Source organism: Oncorhynchus kisutch, linkage group LG6, assembly GCF_002021735.2.
Source record: "Oncorhynchus kisutch isolate 150728-3 linkage group LG6, Okis_V2, whole genome shotgun sequence".
In the NCBI taxonomy this organism is placed as follows: domain Eukaryota; kingdom Metazoa; phylum Chordata; class Actinopteri; order Salmoniformes; family Salmonidae; genus Oncorhynchus; species Oncorhynchus kisutch.
Genome location: NC_034179.2, coordinates 76,252,103 through 76,271,782, shown reverse-complemented (window position 1 = coordinate 76,271,782; position 19,680 = coordinate 76,252,103). Strand labels below are relative to the sequence as shown.

The window sequence follows — 19,680 nt, the reverse complement described above, 5'->3', positions numbered from 1 at the left end:
CCCACCATCGCTGGACCAGACAAGACTGGCAAAAATTGCTCTTCACTGACGAGTCGCAGTTTTGTCTCACCAGGGGTGATGGTCGGATTCACACTTATCATTGAAGGAATGAGCGTTACACCGAGGCCTGTACTCTGGAGTGGGATCGATTTGGAGGTGGAGGGTCCGTCATGGTCTGGGGCGGTGTGTCACAGCATCATCGGACATAGCTTGTTGTCATTGCAGGCAATCTCAACGCTGTGCGTTCCAGGGAAGACATCTTTCTCCCTCATGTGGTACCCTTCCTGCAGGCTCATTCTGACATGACCCTCCAGCATCCCAATGCCACCAGCCATACTGCTCGTTCTGTGCATGATTTCCTGCAAGACAGGAATGTCAGTGTTCTGCCATGGCCAGCGACGAGCCCAGATCTCAATCCTATTGAGCACGTCTGGGACCTGTTGGATCAGAGGGTGAGGGCTAGGGCCATTCCCCCAAGAAATGTCCGGGAACTTGCAGGTGCCTTGGTGGAAGAGTGGGGGAACATCTCACAGCAAGAACGGGCAAATCTGGTGTAGTCCATGAGGAGGAGATGCACTGCAGTACTTAATACAGCTGGTGGCCATACCAGATAATGACTGTTACTTTTGATTTTGACCCCCCTTTGTTCAGGGTCACATTATTCCATTTCTGTTTGTCACATGTCTGTGGAACTTGTTCAGCTTATGTCTCAGTTGTTGAATATTGTTATGTTCATACAAATATTTACACATGTTTAATTGCTGAAAATAAACACAGTTGACAGTGAGAAGACGTTTCTTTTTTTGCTGAGTTTATTTGGTTCCAACCACTATGTCTTTGTGAAACGCAGAGTAGATGAACGGATGATCTCCGCATGTGTGGTTCCCACCGTGAAGCATGGAGGAGGAAGTGTGATGGTGCTTTGCTGGTGACACTGTCTGTGATTTATTTTGAATTCAAGGCACACTTAACCAGCATGGCTACCAGAGCATTCTGCAGCGATAGGCCATCCCATCTGGTTTGTGCTTAGTGAGGCTATCATTTGTTTTTTTCGACAGGACAATGACCCAACACACCTCCAGACTGTGTAAGGGCTATTTGACCAAGGAGGAGAGTGATGGAGTTCTGCACCAAATTACCTGGCCTCCACAATCACCTGACCTCAACCCAATTGAGATGGTTTGGGATTAGATGGACTGTAGAATGAAGGAAAAGCGGCCAACAAGTGCTCAGCAAATGTGGGAACTCCTTCAAGACTGTTGGAATAGCATTCCAGGTGAAGTTGGTTGAGAGAATGCCAAGCGTGTGCAAAGCTGTCATCAAGGCAAAGGGTGGCTACGTTGAAGGATCTAAAATATATTTTGATTTGCTTAACACTTTTTTGCTTACTACATAATTCCATATGTGTTATTCCATTGTTTTGATGTCTTCACTATTATTCTACAAAAACCCTTGAATGAGTAGGTGTCCAAACTTTTGACTGGTACTGTATATCTACATTTAAAAAAAGGTTTTCTCTAAATAAGCTTTGTTGTACACTTAAAAGGTCAAATAGACTGCATTTAAAACAGTCAGCAATAATGTTCAAATTCAGAGCTTGTAAAATTATACATAGGCTGAATATATGCCTTCCACAGCCATAAGACACACTAATAATTTTATAATTTTATCAAAATATTTGTACGTGCTTTTTTTGTGCAATAATCACTGATCTGGTTTTCAGGTCTGTCTATAAAAAGTGCCTCTTTGTTACATTCACTAATAATGTAGCAGGCATTATAGATAATTAACACCGATCTCATAAACAATCTCTCAAGCAAAAGCCCACGCGCTAATATTTGTATTTCTAGTTTAGCCAAATCGGATCTAGGTATAATCACAAGATTTGAATTCAGCTAAACAAGGCAAAACAGTTTAATTGTTATGAACACAACCTTCTGTCCGTCTCCAACTGTTTCAACAGCATGCTTGCCTGTCCAGTTTGTTCAGATGTTGAAATCAAGTGGCCTACCATATTTCTCAGAATGAGAACGAGTTGCCAATTCATAATATAATTGTTTGATGCGTATTGTACATTTATAAAACACAGACTAAACAACTAACATAACAATCTTTATTTGATTAAAATGCTGCTAGCGATACCTCCGTGCTCTGCTCGAAATTTGAGGAGTTGAAACAGTGTGTGGTTCGAAAGGTTAACTTCTCAATTATTACAGTAAAATAATAATGCCACGTGTTTCGGTGTCCATATGATTGGACCAAACCTCAAATGCAAATAGCGAGTTGAACCTGTTTCTCAGAGTAAGAAGTGATCTCTCATATTCGTTGCTTTGAGTGAGAGAAAGAGGCGAAGCGAGAGGTTTCACTCTCTCCATAATCTGTCCAAAATAAGTCCATTGCGTTTCTATGCGCTTATTTTTTATTAACAAACAGTGTGTTCTTCTCAGTGTCTGGGAGACACTCTCCAGACGTCCATCAAAACTATGAGGGAGGATAAACATATTGAACGAATGCATGCAATGTACTCAATGCAGCACAGCACAGAGGGCTTTAACACAACACACAATCTGTATACATATACACAACAAGACAGTTCATGTATATGTATACATATACAGTTCACATATACAGACAGTTCATGTAGAATGCATACTGTGTGTTTGTCTGTCTATGTACTGCCTATAGTAAAGTCAAACCCCATCGAGGTAAATCAGTGCTAATTTCTTAACCCCTGTGTAATCCAATTATCCAAGTATTACTGTGAGCACACATACAGAAAAGGCTGGGCCTGTGACTCTTAAAAGATTTACATATTGACCTACTAATACTAACACCATGCTTTGACTTTCTGTTGCTTTTAAAGTTAAATGTCCGTGTTGTTTATGGAAAAATGGTTGTCAACAGTTAATTGTCTTTTAACTGTCTGTCAGACAGGTTATCACTAGGAGATCCCTAATCACATCAACTGTACTTAAAGAACCTCTTGAACTATAGCTTCCTGACGTAGACTAATGCAATTTCTATTCTAGACATTTCGTCGACATTGATTTCATCTGTGCACAGACAACAAAGTGAAAGACCAAGTGGCGTCTTCACAGTGTATCAACAGAAAATGCAATATTCTGTTTTCCAATGTTCTGTATGTAGTTACAGGATATTAGCTGTTTTTGTCACAGGTCAATAATTGAACATAGAATCCAGATCTCTCTAAAGGGGTCAAGAAATGACCCAGTCCTAGCCTCATCAACCCAGGTACTGTCTGAGAGGCTGATCCATATCCATGCTTCTGAGTCTTTCACATAAGGGTTTCTATAACTGGCCTGCCCTCAAAACCAGACCAGACCAGGGGTCTGGGTCAACATATCCAAGACTCAACTTGAGGAGCAATACGTATGACTACTTTTTTCCTCAGTAAAATCATTCATGTCAAAAAAGATCCAAATTATATGAAATATCTCTTATGAGACAAGGGCATATTGTCAACTTTGCTACCAATTCACCAATTATTGAAGTACTCATCCCCAGACCTCCATTATCAGGTACGTGATGAAGTACTGTATATGAAATAGCTTCCTTTAAGGGCTCTTGGTCTGTCCTGTACCAAAGGGTCCTAAATCTCTAATCCAGAATGTCCCCATTAACTGCAGGTCCATATTTGGCCACTTCACCATGCCAAGGTCAAGGTCAATGTCCTTGCACGTCAGAGCTCTGTGCTTAGACAGTCACGGTTAATTTACATTGACATTTTATGCATTTAGCAAATGCTCTTATCCAGAGTGACTTACAGTTAGTGCATCTTAAGATAGCTAGGTGGGAAATGCATATCACAGTCGTAGTAAGTACATTTCCCCATTAAATGGGCACCTTCCCATCTAATTATTCCCCATGGACATTAACATTTTTAACACATATTCAACAAGGAAAAGTCAAATAGAACACTACACCCTCCCCCCATACAGAGGTTTTGATTCATGCTGCTAATCATTACTAATACAAATAGCACTGGAGAAATGGATGGGGTAAAAAGAGTTTGATGTTGTATAATGATCTTCAGTGGTGCTACACTTAAACTGTACTGTCTAGAGTATAAACTATAGGGATTTGGGAATTATCTACTGTTACAGTTTGTTGTATTTGATCTAAAACAAATTTCAGAACTATGACACAGTCTTTAAAGACAGTCTTTCAAGACTCATCACATGGACCAGGAACGCAACCACATACAGACAATGTCGACTCCTTTGACAAGCTTGACACAGGTGTGCCAAGGCTTAATTGTATAAGTTAGTTAAAAACACCATATTGACCTGCCTCACTGATGTCCCCACCCCCTCTGATGTCCAGGAATGGAGGTGGGGGGAGGGTGGTGAAGGAGCTGGCTGACCTTTTTGGAGACCATGTGACTGGAAACCAGGAGACTGCAGGATTAAGAATCAGGGGTATTTAAACGAAGGCCGGATCCTTGTGTTCATTTTGCTCTTGGACTGACATGCAGCAGTAGCTCTCATTTCGAGACAGAAGCTCCTTGGAACGTTTGTGAAATTAGGTGAGGCAGAGACTTTTTATGCATTTATTTATTTAACCCTTATTTTCCAGGTAAGTTGACTGAGAACACATTCTCATTTACCACAACGACCTGGGGAATAGTTACGGAGGGGGGGGGGGCTCCTTATTGCTACTTTTCTTTATTATTCCTTAGAAATAATACATTATTACTACTTAATGACTTATTGCTAATATAGATGAATACATTAGTGCTACAGTATGAGTACACATAACTTGTAAAAGAAGTGTAAAGGAAGATTTCCAAGAGTATCAAGCAGGAACATCTAAGATTGTGATTGATTGACTCATGCAAATCTAACACCTGTAGCCATGATGCAGAATGTACATGCATATGTAATTGTAGCTCACCTGCTCAATTGAGAATTCTAGCATGATAGCAATGAGTGTGCTTTCAGATTGGGAAGTGAAATGTGGAATCCATGTGTGTGGTAGACAGAAGTCCACATAGCTACAAACGTGTGCATCTTGACTCTAAAATCATTGGCACATTAGAAGCAGCAAGTTCCAATGTCCATACTAGAGTACCATTAAGGCATGCCCAATGCATTGCTTCCCACTCAGTGGTATGCTAGTGTTGATATTGGAACAGCTGAGATGTGTTTTATAATAGTGCAGTGGGAACTAGGTGGGGAAACATTTGTTCCAATCAATTGATAAATGATGTGACTGTAGAAACAGTTGACCTGCAGAAATCAAATTCTGCTCCTTTAGGGGGAAATTTGAAAACTGCAGTGCAACATCAAAAAAGTTGTAAAACAATGACAGGATTTTCAATGTGCATCCAAAACGTCCAGTGGAAGGCAGATATCTGAGAGAGAGCAGACACCACATTCCTAGAGAGAGAGGCTAGACTTACCTGTTAGAAGCAGAGACTGAAATCACAACAACAGATGCTTTTGCACAGCTTTACAGATCTCTATCCACTCTGGATGGGTATTAGGCAGCAGCATAGGGAGAGCCAGATCTGTGATCTCATGAAGGTGCAGCATCTGTTGAGTTACACACCGTGTCCTGCTAAAGTGAGCTCCATCCACGTCATTATGTTAACAGGATTATGGAGCGCCCAGGTTCAGGGAAGGGGGTACTCAGGAGACAGATTAGGAGGATACTGCTTAAACGGATGAAGAAGAACAGGAACAAGGACAGAGTGTGGCCTCACCTGTTGTCCAGTATAGTGTCTGAGCCACTAAAGAGATTGGCAGGCCAGCCACTGCCGATCTCAATACCATCATTTACTGACGCCCGTCCCAACATCCTTACTAAGTCATAAGGATCAACCTTTTTTTCCCTGACGACATCAAAGGCCAATGGGATCTTAAATCAGATGCACAGTAGTGAAGATTTAATTTACATTAGTGTTACAATGTTATATGCATGTATATACATTTAGTGGGGGCTAGTCAATTCAATACTTTTGTAAAAATCAGACATCCAAAAAGAAGATGTCCATGCTAAGAAAGGAGTGTATCCAGAGTCAAGACAAAGTACCAACCCAAATGGGAAAGATGTTTTGAAAAATATATTATGGGACTGAGAAATTAAGGAGTTGATTTCCCCCCTCCCTTCGTGATCTAAGCAATTGCGTGTGACACAGAGGACATTCCTGGGATTTAAGAAGGGCAATTCATCAAATTGGGTTTTATATGGAATCAGAGATAATCTGGCTGTTTAGCCAAATCCCCCTAATCTATCCTGATTACCAGTAAGGTGGCTGGAGGGAGCCTGGCAGAGAGATAGAGATTAGCAGAAAGACAGCAGTAGAGAAGAAGAGGGGGGGGGTGGACAGACCTGAAGTGAAGTTAAACTAGCCAGGATAGACGTAGAAAATGGGAGTGAGGATAATACAAAATTGAGGGAAATTATAGATTTTCTGGCCAACACTATAACAGCGCACTCTCTCTCTTTCTAATGGGATTTATTGGCTTGGGAAACATGTTTACATTACCAAAGCAAGTGAAATAAACAAAAATTAGATAAATAATCAGAAATTAATTAAGAGTAATCATTATACTCACAAAAATGTCAAAAGAATAGAGACATTTCAAATGTTATATTATGTACAGTCTTGTAACAATCTCTGTTTCTCTCTGTGTCAGACCTCAGCAGAAATGAACACAGCTCCCCCTGCAGGAAGCGCCCTGGCAACGCCCGCCGGAACAGCTGGCCCCACCACCCCCAAGAAGGGACCCCCCAAGTTCAAGCAGAGGCAAACCCGTACATTCAAGAGCAAGGCCCCCAAGCCTGGCCAGAAAGGGTGAGAATCTCTCTCTGTCATCACACATTCACAGATACACACAAACTCCACACTCAACAGTTCCACATATTCACACGAACAAGCACTCAATTTTCTCACATTCTCATTCTCATGCATCATTTATAAATGCAGACAGACACATTCTAGAATCTGTAAGACACTAACATGTTTCCTTGTCAATTGCAGATTTGGTGATGACATCCCAGGCATGGAGGGTCTTGGCACAGGTAACTTTGATATTCCATCTGCAATCATCAGTAGTCATGTTTGTTCATCTATATATTTGTATTTCTACTTTCAGTATACAGCGCCTTCAGAAAGTCTTCATACCCCTTGAATTATCCCACATTTAGTTGTTACAGCCTGAATTCAAATAAATAAAACATTCTCACACATCTACATACAATACCCCACAATGACAAAGAGAAAACATATTTCGAGACATTTTTGCAAATGTAATGAAAATAAGTATAAGTACATAAGTTTTCACTCCCCTGAGTCAATTACATGTTCGAATCACCTTTGGCAGCAATAACAGCTGTGAGGTTTTCTTGGTAAGTCTCAGAGTTTTGCACAATATTTTCCAATTATTCTTTTCAAAATTAAGCTCTGTCAAATTGGTTGTTGATCATTGCTAGACAACCATTTTCAAGCAGATTTAAGTCAAAACTGTAACTCGGACACTTAGGAACATACACTGTCTTCTTGGTAAGCAACTCCAGTGTAAGTTATTGTCCTGATGAAATGTGAATTCATCTCCCAGTGTCTGGTGGAAGCAGACTGAACCAGGTTTTCCCCTAGGATTTTTCCTGTTCTCCATTCCGTTTCCTTTTTACCCTGTAAACTCCCCAGTCCTTAATGATTACAAGCATACCCATAACATGATGCAACAACGACTATACTTGAAAATATGGAGAGTGGTACTCAGTAATTGTTGTATTGGTTTTGCCCCAAACATAACACTTTGTATTCAGGACAAAAAGTGAACTGCTTTGCCACATTTTTTGCAGTTTTACTTTAGCGCCTTGTTGCAGATAGGATGCATGTTTTGGAATATTTTTTATTCTGTACAGAGGTCGTTCTTTTCACTCTGTCAATTAGGTTAGTATTGTGGAGTAAGTACAATGTTGTTGATCCATCCTCAGTTTTTAAAGTCACAATTGGCCTCATGGTGAAATCCCTGAGCGGTTTCCTTCCTCTCCGGCAGCTGAGTTAGGAAGGACGCCTGTATCTTTGTAAAGACTGGGGGTATTGACACACCATCCAAAGTTAAATTAATAACTTCACCATGCTCAAAGGGATACTCAATGTCTGCTTTTATAATTTTATAGGTGCCTTCTTTGTGATGACGAATCGGAAAACCTCACTGTTCGACTGAGGGACCATACAGATAATTTTATGTGTGGGGTACAGAGATGAGGGGTACAGAGATGAGGTAGAATGATGTTAAACACTATTATTGCACACAGAGTGAGTCCATCCAAGAAAATGTATTGACTCAAGACATTTCAGATTTAAATTTTTTATTAATTAGTAAAAAATTTGAAAAACATAATTCCACTTTGTCATTATGGGGTATTGTGTGTTTTAATCCATTTTCAATTCAGGCTGTAACACAACAAAATGTGGAATTCCTTCTGAAGGCACTATATATCGACAACCAAGACAACCAACAAGTGTACCTTGCCCTTTTTAATCAACTGGACAATCAATAGTAATTATTTCTCCCTCTCTCATTTTCTCTAGACATAGCAGTGGTCTGCCCATGGGAGGCCTATGGCGACATGGAGCTCAGTGATCTGGCCAAATATGGAATCATCTAAGACTGCTGTCTCCTGCCTTCCCTTAACCTCTACGCTCTTGACCCTTTCCTTCTGTGTTAGTCTGGCGCGCCACCATAAGGCCATCCCCCTAAAGTCGTCTCGTCACTCCACGCTGTTCTTAAGTCTGTTGTGGTCAGGCACTGCGGCCTGAAAGACCACATATGGTAGGCAGACGGAACACTGAACTGTTTATTTTTATTATTATCATATAATAGTATTATACTGTATTTTATACAGGACATAAGAGATACTTGATGTGATACAACAAGACCACCCCCACCCCTCTCTACATTAGCCTACCTCGGCTCCCCCTTCCCTCTATCCTTTTGTAATCACTCAGATCCCGTTAGTCCCCCAATTCCTCTGTGAACCATCAACCACAGAAATGGACGCAAGCAAAGACTAGCTATGACTAGCTTGTACTTGCTTATAGTCTACTACAGAACTGTAAATATGTCTCTGTTTCCAATGCAACCTCTACCTTCGTTACCCTCCCTTTTTACCCCAATCTCTTTTTTTTGCATTGTGTTTTTTACTTGTTGTTGATAAGGCGTGCTACTGTGAACACACAGGAAACGAAAGGGATGAGACCAGGGAGGAGGGTGTGTGATGCTTTGTCATAGATCATTATGGTGAAGGCATTCCCTGTTATCCCTGTGGTGCTACAACACCGCCCCCTTCTTAGTGTACGGTATGCCACCAAACAAAATATAAATATATTGATGTGTTACAAACACATTTATATTACGGAATGTGTATGTGTGATTGTATGTCCTGATAGATCCATTAAAGTTTTTATTTTCAATAATCATGTTGTCCTTTTTTTCTTCTGACATCTCTGAGAAAATATGAGAAAATACAACCCCTTCCATGATGGGGTATAAAATGAAAATCTGAGTATGTTATAATTTTCACTAACATCTAACATTCTTTTGAAGAACATTCATTAAGAACAGCAATGAACATTCATAAGCATATAATTCAAGCATATTTTTTCTACATTGCTCCACCATAACATACTGTAGTTTGAAACTTTAACAAATGTACAGTACCAATCAAAAGTTTGGACACACCCACTCATTCAAGGATTTTCCTTTATTTTTACTATTTTCTACATTGTAGAATAACAGTGAAGACATCAAAACGATGAAATAACACATATGGAATCATGTAGTAACCAAAAAAGTGTTAAACAAATCAAAATCTATTTTATATTTGAGATTCTTCAAAAAGCCACCCTTTGCCTAGATGACAGCTTTGCACACTGTTGGCATTCTTGCAACCAGCTTCATGAGGTAGTCACCTGGAATGCATTTCATTTAACAGGTGTGCCTAATTTGTGGAATTTCTTTCCTTCTTAATGTGTTTGAGCCAATCAGTTGTGTTGTGACAAGGTAGGGGTGGTATACAGAAGATAGCCCTATTTGGTAAAAGACCAAGTCCATATTATGGCAAGAACAGCTCAAATAAGCAAAGAGAAATGTCAATCCATCATTAATTTAAGGCATGAAGGTCAGTCAATATGGAAAATGTCAAGAACTTTAAAAGTTTCTTCAAGTTCTGTCACAGATGTCGTCTGGAGATAGAGAGGAGGCCCAAGATGCGGCGTGGTAAGTGTTCGTCTAATGGAAAAACTGAACACTACAAAACAACAAAGTGACAACCGTGACGCTAAAGAAACACTGTGCTAACAAGCAACATAACATAGACAATCACCCACAACCCACAATGACAAAACAGGCTACCTAAATATGGTTCCCAATCAGAGACAATGACTAACACCTGCCTCTGATTTAGAACCATATCAGGCCAAACACAGAAACAGACAAACTAGACATACAACATAGAATGCCCACTCAGATCACACCCTGACCAAACCAAACATACAAAGCAAACTATGGTCAGAGGCTTTGGACAGGCGGGCGGCTCAGGCGGCGCAGGACAGACGGGCGGCTCAGGCGGCGCTGAACAGACGGGCGGCTCAGGCGGTGCTGGACAGACGGGCGGCTCAGGCGGTGCTGGACAGACGGGAGCACCTGTAGGGAGGAGACAGAGAGACAGCCTGGTGCGTGGGGCTGCCACAGGACTGGGGAGACTTCCAGGAGGCTTGGTGTAAGGAGGAGGCACCTGAAGGACCGGGCTGTGGGGGAGCACTGGAGCTCTGGTGCGCAGCCTTGGCACCACTCCCCCAGTCTGGATAACTACTCTAGCCCGGACCCTCCAAAGTGCAGGCACAGGTTGAACCGGGCTGTGGGTAAGCACTGGAGATCTAGTGCCTACTACGCGCACCTCTCCCTTAGGCTCCACTCCCACATTTGCCCGGCATGAGCGGAGCGCAGGCATAGGACGCACTGCACCCTCCCAGCGCCCCGGAGACACAGCATGCAGAGCCGGCGCAGGATACCCTGGACCGAAACGGCGTACTGGCGACCAGACACGCTGAGCAGGCACCATACACCCTGGCTGGATGCCCACACTCGCATGACACTTTCGGGGGGCTGCGCTATAGCACACCGGGCTATGGGCACATAATGGCGACACTGTGCGCTTAACCGCATAACACGGTGCCTGACCAGTAACGCGCTGCTTATAATAAGCACGAGGAGTGAGCTCAGGTCTGCTACCTGGCTTAGCCACATTCCCCGTGTTCCCCCCCCCCCCCATTTTTTTGGGGGGGGGGGCTGCCTCTCGTACCTGTCGCGCTGCCGTGCTGCCTCCTCATATCGCCGCCGCTCAGCTTTCGCTGCCTCCAGCTCTGCTTTGGGGCGGCGATATTCCCCAGCCTGTGCCCAGGGTCCTTCTCCGTTTAAAATCCCCTCCCATGTCCAGGAGTCCTGAAATTTCGGCTGCTTTTGCTGCCCGTTACCACGCCGCTTGGTCCCTTTGTGGTGGGTGTTTGTTTCCGTGTGAGTGTTTGTCGCCACACGGTACTGTTTCGGTTTTTTGTTTTCATCACATCGTTTATTATTTTATATTTCAGTGTTCAGTTAGTTTTTAATAAATCGTCATGAACACTTACCATGCTGCATCTTGGTCCGATCCTTACTCCTCTTCAGACGAAGAGGACGAAGAGGAAATCTGCCGTTACAGGTGCAGTGATGAAAGCGCAATGATGAAACTGGCTCTCATGAGGCCCGCCACAGGAAAGGAAGACCTAGAGTTACCTCTGCAGCAGAGGGTAAATTCATTAGAGTTAACTGCACCTCAGATTGCAGCCCCAAAAATGCTTCACAGAGTTCAAGTAACAGACACATCTCAACATCAACTGTTCAGAGGATACTGCGTGAATCACGCCTTCATGGTCAAATTGCTGCAAAGAAGCCACTACTAAAGGACACCAATAATAAGAAGAGACTTGCTTGGGCCAAGAAACATGAGCAAGAAACACGAGCAATTGGATACCACGAAAAAGGGGTAAAAAAGACTGGTGGAAATCTGTGCTTTGTCTGATGACTCCAAATTTGAGATTTATGGTTTTGAGACGCAAATTAGGTGAACGGATGATTTCCGTGTGTGTAGTTCCCACTGTGAAGCATGGAGGAGGTGGTGTGATGGTGCTTTGCTGGTGACTATGATTTATTTTGAATTCAAGGCACACTTAACCAGCATGGCTACCACAGCGTTCTGCAGCGATACGCCATCCCATCTGGTTTGCGCTTAGTGGGACTATAATTTATTTATTTTATTTATTTTACCCCTTTTTCGTGGTATCCAATCGTTTTTAGTAGCTAGCTACCCGTACGGGGTCGGGAGAGACGAAGGTTGAAGGTCATGCATCCTCCGATACACAACCCAACCCAGGTTGTGTATCTGCACTGCTTCTTAACACAGTGCGCATCCAACCCGGAAGTCAGCCGCACCAATGTGTCGGAGGAAACCCTGTGCACCTGGCAACCTTGGTTGGCGCCATTGCGCCCGGCCCGCCACAGGAGTCGCTGGTGCGCGATGAGACAAGGATATCCCTACCGGCCAAACCCTCCCTAACCCGGGCGCTAGGCCAATTGGCGTCACCCCCACCGACCTCCCGGTCGCGGCCGGTTATGACAGAGCCTGGGCGCAAACCCAGAGTCTCTGGTGGCACAGCTGGCGCTGCAGTACAGCACCCTTAACCACTGCGCCACCCCGGAGGCCCTCTGTCATTTGTTTTTCAACAGGACAATGACCCAAAACACACCTCCAGGCTGTGTAAGGGCTATTTGACCGGGGAGAGTGATGGAGTGCTGCATCAGATGACCTGGCCTCCACAATCACCTGACCTCAACCCCAATTGAGAAGGCTTTGGATGAGTTGGATCGCAGAGTGAAGGAAAATAAGCCAACAAGTGCTCAGCATATGTGGGAACTCCTTCAAGACTGTTGGAAAAGCATTCCTCATGAAGCTGGTTAAGAGAATGCCAAGAGTGTGCAAAGTTGTCATCAAGGCAAAGGGTGGTGACTTTGAAGAATATAAAATATATTTTGATTTGTTTAACACTTTTTTGGATACTAAATGATTCCATAGGTGTTATTTCATCGTTTTGATTTCTTCACTATTATTCTACAATGTAGAAAATAGTAAAAATAAAGAAAAACCCTTGAATGAGTAGGTGTTCAAACTTTTGACTGGTACTGTATATATTTCTCACAACCGGTTACTATGTTAGGTTTTTCCCAAACATACTGTACATGTCCTTATCTCAGAACACATCCAACTGTCACCAGTGTGTTATACAACAACGTCTCATTCCCATGACATAACAACCACAAATATTGAGTAAGAATAATACAGTATGCCACTCTTGGAATATTCCAGACAATGTCCTGGGTGTTACAATCCCTTAGCACATGAAAGGAGGGGGAAATCAACTCCTTTATTTCACAGTCCCCCAAATATCTTTCTCAAAACGTCTTTCCCATTTGTGTTGCTACCTTGTTTTGGGTGATGCCCTGTGGTCATAGGTCACTCTCTGTGTCTGTGCTTTAATATTTATTTAGTAACTCTTGATAGTCTGCTGATACTGTATATTATTTTCCTAGGTCCCTGAAGCTTATGGAAATCCTATACTGTGAACAGACAAACTATCCCGGCCTTTGTGTCTGTCTCTATGAAAGCTTCAGTGTTGATCCCCTCTGCTCCATTTACACACACCTTACAGAACGTCCTTGCCTGTACAGACTTGAACCCAGGAGCTCAGCATGGGCTTGTTCATACAGAGACCCATTGGAAGGCATTCTCCCTCCCTGAGGGGTATCAATGTTGTGAGGTTATGTCTAAGTGGTTACTGTTAGTCTCAGGGACAGTTAGATGAGTCAGTTGTGTTATTCAGTCTCCTCCTCGGTCATCACTATTTACTACAGCCACAAAATTATAAACCATGTCTATTTAATAAACCTATATAATAAACCTACCTAAACCTATAATAAACCTTTAATAAATCTATCTAAAAATGAGATTTTAAACCTAACCTTAATCCTAACCACACTTATGTCTAACCCTAACCTTAAATTAAAACCAAAGAGCAAATTTTAGTTTGAATGAATATCCCATTTCTAGTTTGTGGTTGTAGTAACTAGTGGAAACAGTCCCCCTAACCTCTAACCTCTCTTTGTAACATAGCAACCAGCAGTGTGATTATTTATGATGACCTGGCATTCAAATCTGGGCCTATGCATATCATTTCCAATCACGTGGTCAACTCTCATAGCTAGATGTTCAACGTTAGCATGTCCTTGATACTACATGCGTGTGCATGTGCGTGCTTGCGTGCGTGTGTGTGTGCGTGTGTAACGGATGTGAAACGGCTGGCTTAGTTAGCGGTGGTTCGCGCTAAATAGCGTTTCAATCGGTGACGTCACTTGTTGTTGATGTGTGCAGAGGGTCCCTGGTTCGCGCCCGGGTATGGGCGAGGGGACGGTCTAAAGTTATACTGTTACACGTGTGTGTGTCAATGTGTATCAGTGCCTGTTCCATAGCGTCCAGGGATTCAAGCCCCACCTATACTTTGCTGTTTTGTGAGATACACTAAGAAAAGGAGAGTCAGAGGAGGGGAAGTCAGGGGTGGGTCAGTCCAAACTTCTCTCCTATCGCTTCACCAGTAGATATAATAAATAAAATCATCATCTTTCATTTCCAAAATAATTGACTCCCTCTCTCATTCCTCTCTTCCTGCTTTCCCTCCCTCCCTCTTGCACTGCCTGTAAATGATATGGGAACATCCTTGAGTTAGGAGGCACGTTCATACATAGATGACTGTCTGCTGATGCATCAGCTGAGAGTTTATTGCAAATCTCAAGTGGAACTACAAGTAGGATCAGAAATAACCACCGACCACAGAGGTGGATGCACTGAAGCCTCAGGATAAAGGGTAAATAATTCATGTTACTCATCTCTGTTAGTTTGAAAGTAGCTTGAATGGAGGTATATCCTACCAATTGTTTTGCCACAGGAAGAGTTTGTTGTTTTAAAGTAAAAATGTTGCTCACAAGATTAAAAGTAAACAGTTGAGGCAGCGATGCCGTCAAGTCTCCTGTTGTTGGATGACAATTAATCATTATTGTTTAGACTGTTGTTACTGTCAACCAATTCAACGACCCAATCAATTGAAAAACATTCAAAACAATTGTTTTATTAAATATTTGTTTGTGTTATATAACAAATTACCAACCACATAAACATGTTCCTGAAATAATCGGTAAAGATAGAGTTGTTAGAGATGTTTTAGTGACTTTTAGAGGTTTCATCGCCTGCCCTCTGTGCAAAACAGAGTTATCCTTAAGGGTTAAATAAAGGGGCCAGGGCCATATTTACCCAGCGATAAGCATATTAAATGTCATATTTGAATCTCTGACACTGAAACAAGGGCTATGTTATGAACTAGAGGAAGTGACAATCAACTATCAGGAGGGTATATCTCTGGCTTCTCTCTCTCACTCCCCCCCCTCCCCCTTGCATTTGTATTTCGCTGTCACGCTCACTCCCTATTTCCCTCTTTCCTGGTTTCACACGGCTTTATGAGTTCATGTAGTCTATATTTTTACTCTGTGTAGAGCAGGGATGGGCAATGGGACATCCCAATTTGTATTTATTTATTACGAAATCAGTTGGGGTTTCAACTTACTGCTGCAAGTTAAAATAGTGGAATATACAAGGTGCAATTTCGAAATGTGGTTGTGCATCAGCAGTTATTCTCTTGTCATGTAAAGCACTGATAGTCAGTCAATTAGCCCATGTCAGATAACATTTTTTAGATCCCTAAGTTAGTTTTGCAGCCAGCTATCTAAACTGTCCTGTATAAAATACAGTATAATACTATGATATGATTATGTTAGTCACTCAGACATAATAATTTATCTCCACCCTACGGCAAAATGTGTAGAATTGCAGGAAATGATCTGTAAAACAATGTGGGTACGCAGACCCGCGAGCAACTGCAGCCCCCCATGATGAGTTCAGATTTCCTGTGGCCCCGACTCCCTCCAAGCCCATCTCTGATGTAGAGTATCTAGAACCAATTCCCAATGAAATAATTCCTAATTCCTCTGTTCTTACCGTGTACACAAAGTTATTTCCCTGTCCTGGCATGTCTGTGGTCTGACTTCTCTCTCTTTCTCTCTCTCTCTCTCTCTCTCTCTCTCTCTCTCTCTCTTTATAGAATGTCCTGGGTGTTACAATCCCTTCGCACTCTCTCTCTGATCTTTATTCAAAAACACCTTAATTGATTTGATTGTCCTAAATACCGCTATGCTCTATAAATAAAGATATTCAGAGTCAAAAATACATGCTCTCATGGATGCTACTTTTTCCAGGTAGCAAAGGCCCATCTGAGCAGGGAGTATACCATCAAAACAGAAAACCAGAGAGGAAGGACACAACAACATGCAGACAAAGCAAAACAAAAGGATGGTCTTTCCATTCCAGACACACAAATCTCTTTTTCTCATCCTACTATTCAATGTCCCACTTCCCAGCACATGTCAGACCACACTGAATGCTGGCACCCTCAACCAAACCATCCATACCAGTGCTGCCACTAGCTCTAATGCTATCCCCAATACCAACACACACATTCCCACTGTAAAATCCACTATCAACCTAGGCACCACTTCCTTCCTCCAGCGCAACTCTTCCTCAAACTTTACTTCCCAGGATGCAATCCTGGGGTGTGGGGCGGATCTGGACCCCGTGTACTCCTACCTGTGTGACCGTCAGGCGGCGTGGGGTATCGTAGTGGAGAGCCTGGCCTCACTGGGTTTTGTGGTCAGTTCAGGGCTGCTGGTGGGGCTGCTGTTCTGGACCCTGTGGATGTGTGTGTCGTCCCACCAGCGCAGGGGCATCGGGGGGAGCGTAGCCTCCATGGCTCTGTTCCTGCTCAGCACGGCGGGGGTCTTCGCCCTGACCTTTGCCTTCGTCATCCGCCTCACCACCCAGACATGCCCCACGCGCCTCTTCCTGTTCGGGGTGCTGTTCTCCCTGGCTTTCTCCTGCCTGCTGGCTCGCTGCCTGGCCCTGCTGGGCTTCTCTGTGGCCCGAGGCTGGGGGGAGGCTGGAGTGGCCCTGGCCCTCTTCACCCTCCAGGTGGTCATCGCTACAGAGTGGCTGATAATCGTGCTGCTACGGGACGGCCATCCCTGCAAGTACTTCCAGGGGGAGTATGTCATGTTGCTCATCTACGTGCTGGTTCTGCTGGCTGCCGGCCTGGTCCTCTCCCTGTGGTGCCTCTGCCGCTCCTGTCTCACCTACAGCTACAGCTACAGCGGAGGCAGCCGCCGACAGAGCCAGGTCCAGGCCACGCTGCTCTGCCTCACCCTGCTGCTGTCTGCTGCCATCTGGGTGGTGTGGATCGCCCTGCTGACCCGGGGTAACATGGAGATGGGCCGGCGGCCGCAGTGGGATGACCCAGTGCTGAGTATAGCCCTGGTGGCCAACGGCTGGGTCCTACTGCTGGGTCAGGGACTAGCCCAAGTGGTTCTCCTCTGCAGGTGGGAGGCCAGCTCCAAGGAGGGCCCCCTAGACTTTGGCGGATGGACCAGTCCCAACGCCAACCTGCCAGGGCTGGGGAGCCTGAAAGAAGGGAGGGAGAACAGAAGCTTTGAGAACGACGGTGAGGAACGGAGAAGTGAGAAACAGTAGCACTGGAAAGGAGTAAAGCAGGGAAATGTACTGTACGTTTAGTTAATCAGCAACATAGCATTAGAAACACAGAAAATGGACTGGTGGTACAGTACTAATAAGTTAGCATGGAAGCTACATTATACAGTATATGGACTCACTCCAATGAATAAAATATGACATATGAGGTTAATTACACAATCTGTCACTTTAATACTCACTGTATGGAATCTGCAGATAATTGAGTCACTGTATCGTGTTCTCTTCCCCAGGCAGAAAACAAGACCCCATTTTCCAATCACCATATGAGTCTGGATTCTCAATGACAGTGAGTAGGTCTCAAAATGGCTCTGGGCTTACTGGGTGATTAATAGGAATGACAATCAGCATGTTGTAATAAACAAAAATACATGCTTAATCCAGTATAAGATAATGTATAGAATTGTACTTTACAAGAGACAAAATTCACAAATTCTACAGCACAAGTGTAGAGTCATGTCTTAAGTGTAAAACTAACAATCAATATTCGATGCCTTCTGGGAATGCTATTAATAAATTGTTGTGGGCGGAGCTAGAAAGTTTGCGGTCTGAAGTATTACAATGTAAATGTACTTTTAATCCGTCTGTCTGCATATTTACTAAACTTTACTAAAAATCTGGAAATCAATCAATTCACCATCATTAACACAATGGAAAAATCTATTTATTATTTCAACATTGAAAACACATGGGCTACGGAGAGAAAGAAAATGGTGCAGTTTCAGGCCATGTGGAGGAAAGTGATGCGGGCGCTGGAGATGGGGTTGTGTGCTCGTGGGTCTGGGCAGGTGTAATGTAGATGTGGAGGAAAGTGATGCGGGCGCTGGAGATGGGGTTGTGTGCTCGTGGTTCTGGGCAGGTGTAATGTAGATGTGGAGGAAAGTGATGCGGGCGCTGGAGATGGGGTTGTGTGCTCGTGGGTCTGGGCAGGTGTAATGTAGATGTGGAGGAAAGTGATGCGGGCGCTGGAGATGGGGTTGTGTGCTCGTGGGTCTGGGCAGGTGTAATGTAGTTGATGTTTGTATGACGTTGTCATTCGTTTGTTTATGTTGTGTATTGTTCATAAAAGATAAATAACATCTTACAAAAGAATATGACCCTTGCCATTACAAGCCATGTATATGTAATGCTGAACAACTAATTGACATTATTTACTACACTAATGTTTTAATGTTTCACTATGTTTGTGTTTCAGGAAATAGATCCTGACAAAGATTACTCCATCCCTCGTCCTCAGACCACCAACATCAGCGAGCCCTATGATGTATACTATGGACACAGCCTGTCTGATTAAGATCACATTGCTCTTCATGTACACACACCCACACACAAAGACAAAAAAATAAAATAAACCTTACACATATTAGCAGATGCTATTGCGGGTGTATGTGACTAATACAATTTGATTTATACACGCACTCTCACATGGCCCAGAAATGTTTTGGAAGTTCAGCTACAAATGTATATTTCTTGAATAGAACCTGCATTGCAACATGATTCCCATAATTACGTGACTAAGGCCCCAATTGATTAATTTAATGTTTCTTTACTCAGGCTGGATCCAGATAGAATGAGCTTACTGAATCTGACCTAATGTGACAAGTGTCTAATAGTCTCAGGCAGGAGGAGGCGTGAATCTGTCTGTATCAGGGTGCCAAACTGCAGGGATGGGCAGGGGCAGCGCCAGGCATGTGTGAAGGAGAGACAGGACCTGGCAGCGATAAAATAGACCCTTGTCACCATGTCTTAACATCTTAACATCTTTTTACATCCCACTTTAGAAATACATGTTTAAATCAATGTTATGATATGCATATTGTGCAGTTGAAAAAGTGTTATTAAAATGGAATGTTAAAAGGTATATTTGTTAGTCATATCTAACAGCAGGGGGCTGATTCATTCTCACAAAAA

At 43.2% G+C, this 19,680-nt stretch overlaps 2 protein-coding genes across 3 annotated transcripts; both read left to right on the top strand.

Annotated features, from left to right (window-relative positions):
* Positions 1–4,420: 4,420 nt before the first annotated feature.
* LOC109892262 (retinal cone rhodopsin-sensitive cGMP 3',5'-cyclic phosphodiesterase subunit gamma-like) lies at positions 4,421–9,451 on the top strand. The gene is made up of 4 exons (XM_020484710.2): positions 4,421–4,546; positions 6,663–6,820; positions 7,007–7,047; positions 8,567–9,451. The coding sequence occupies exons 2-4, from the start codon at positions 6,675–6,677 to the stop codon at positions 8,641–8,643; spliced, it is 264 nt and encodes an 87-aa protein (XP_020340299.1). The 5' UTR covers positions 4,421–4,546; positions 6,663–6,674; the 3' UTR covers positions 8,644–9,451.
* A 5,329-nt stretch (positions 9,452–14,780) lies between these two features.
* Positions 14,781–19,630, top strand: LOC109892263 (G-protein coupled receptor family C group 5 member D). Of its 2 annotated transcripts, none has more exons than XM_020484711.2 (4): positions 14,781–14,986; positions 16,428–17,722; positions 18,003–18,058; positions 18,965–19,630. In XM_020484711.2, the coding sequence occupies exons 2-4, from the start codon at positions 16,498–16,500 to the stop codon at positions 19,061–19,063; spliced, it is 1,380 nt and encodes a 459-aa protein (XP_020340300.1). In that variant the 5' UTR covers positions 14,781–14,986; positions 16,428–16,497; the 3' UTR covers positions 19,064–19,630. The 2 variants fall into 2 exon arrangements, with proteins under 2 accessions (XP_020340300.1, XP_031683470.1); XM_031827610.1 differs by having other exon boundaries at positions 16,274–17,722.
* Positions 19,631–19,680: the final 50 nt, after the last annotated feature.

Excerpts from the sequence above, each read along its gene's own strand:
- LOC109892263 (XM_020484711.2), top strand. The coding sequence starts at position 16,498 with ATGCAGACAAAGCAAAACAAAAGGATGGTCTTTCCATTCCAGACACAC. Across the intron at positions 17,723-18,002 it reads CAGAAGCTTTGAGAACGACG|GCAGAAAACAAGACCCCATT; the intron begins GTGAGGAACGGA and ends TCTCTTCCCCAG. Across the intron at positions 18,059-18,964 it reads AGTCTGGATTCTCAATGACA|GAAATAGATCCTGACAAAGA; the intron begins GTGAGTAGGTCT and ends TTTGTGTTTCAG.
- LOC109892262 (XM_020484710.2), top strand. The coding sequence starts at position 6,675 with ATGAACACAGCTCCCCCTGCAGGAAGCGCCCTGGCAACGCCCGCCGGA. Across the intron at positions 6,821-7,006 it reads CCCAAGCCTGGCCAGAAAGG|ATTTGGTGATGACATCCCAG; the intron begins GTGAGAATCTCT and ends TGTCAATTGCAG. Across the intron at positions 7,048-8,566 it reads CATGGAGGGTCTTGGCACAG|ACATAGCAGTGGTCTGCCCA; the intron begins GTAACTTTGATA and ends CATTTTCTCTAG.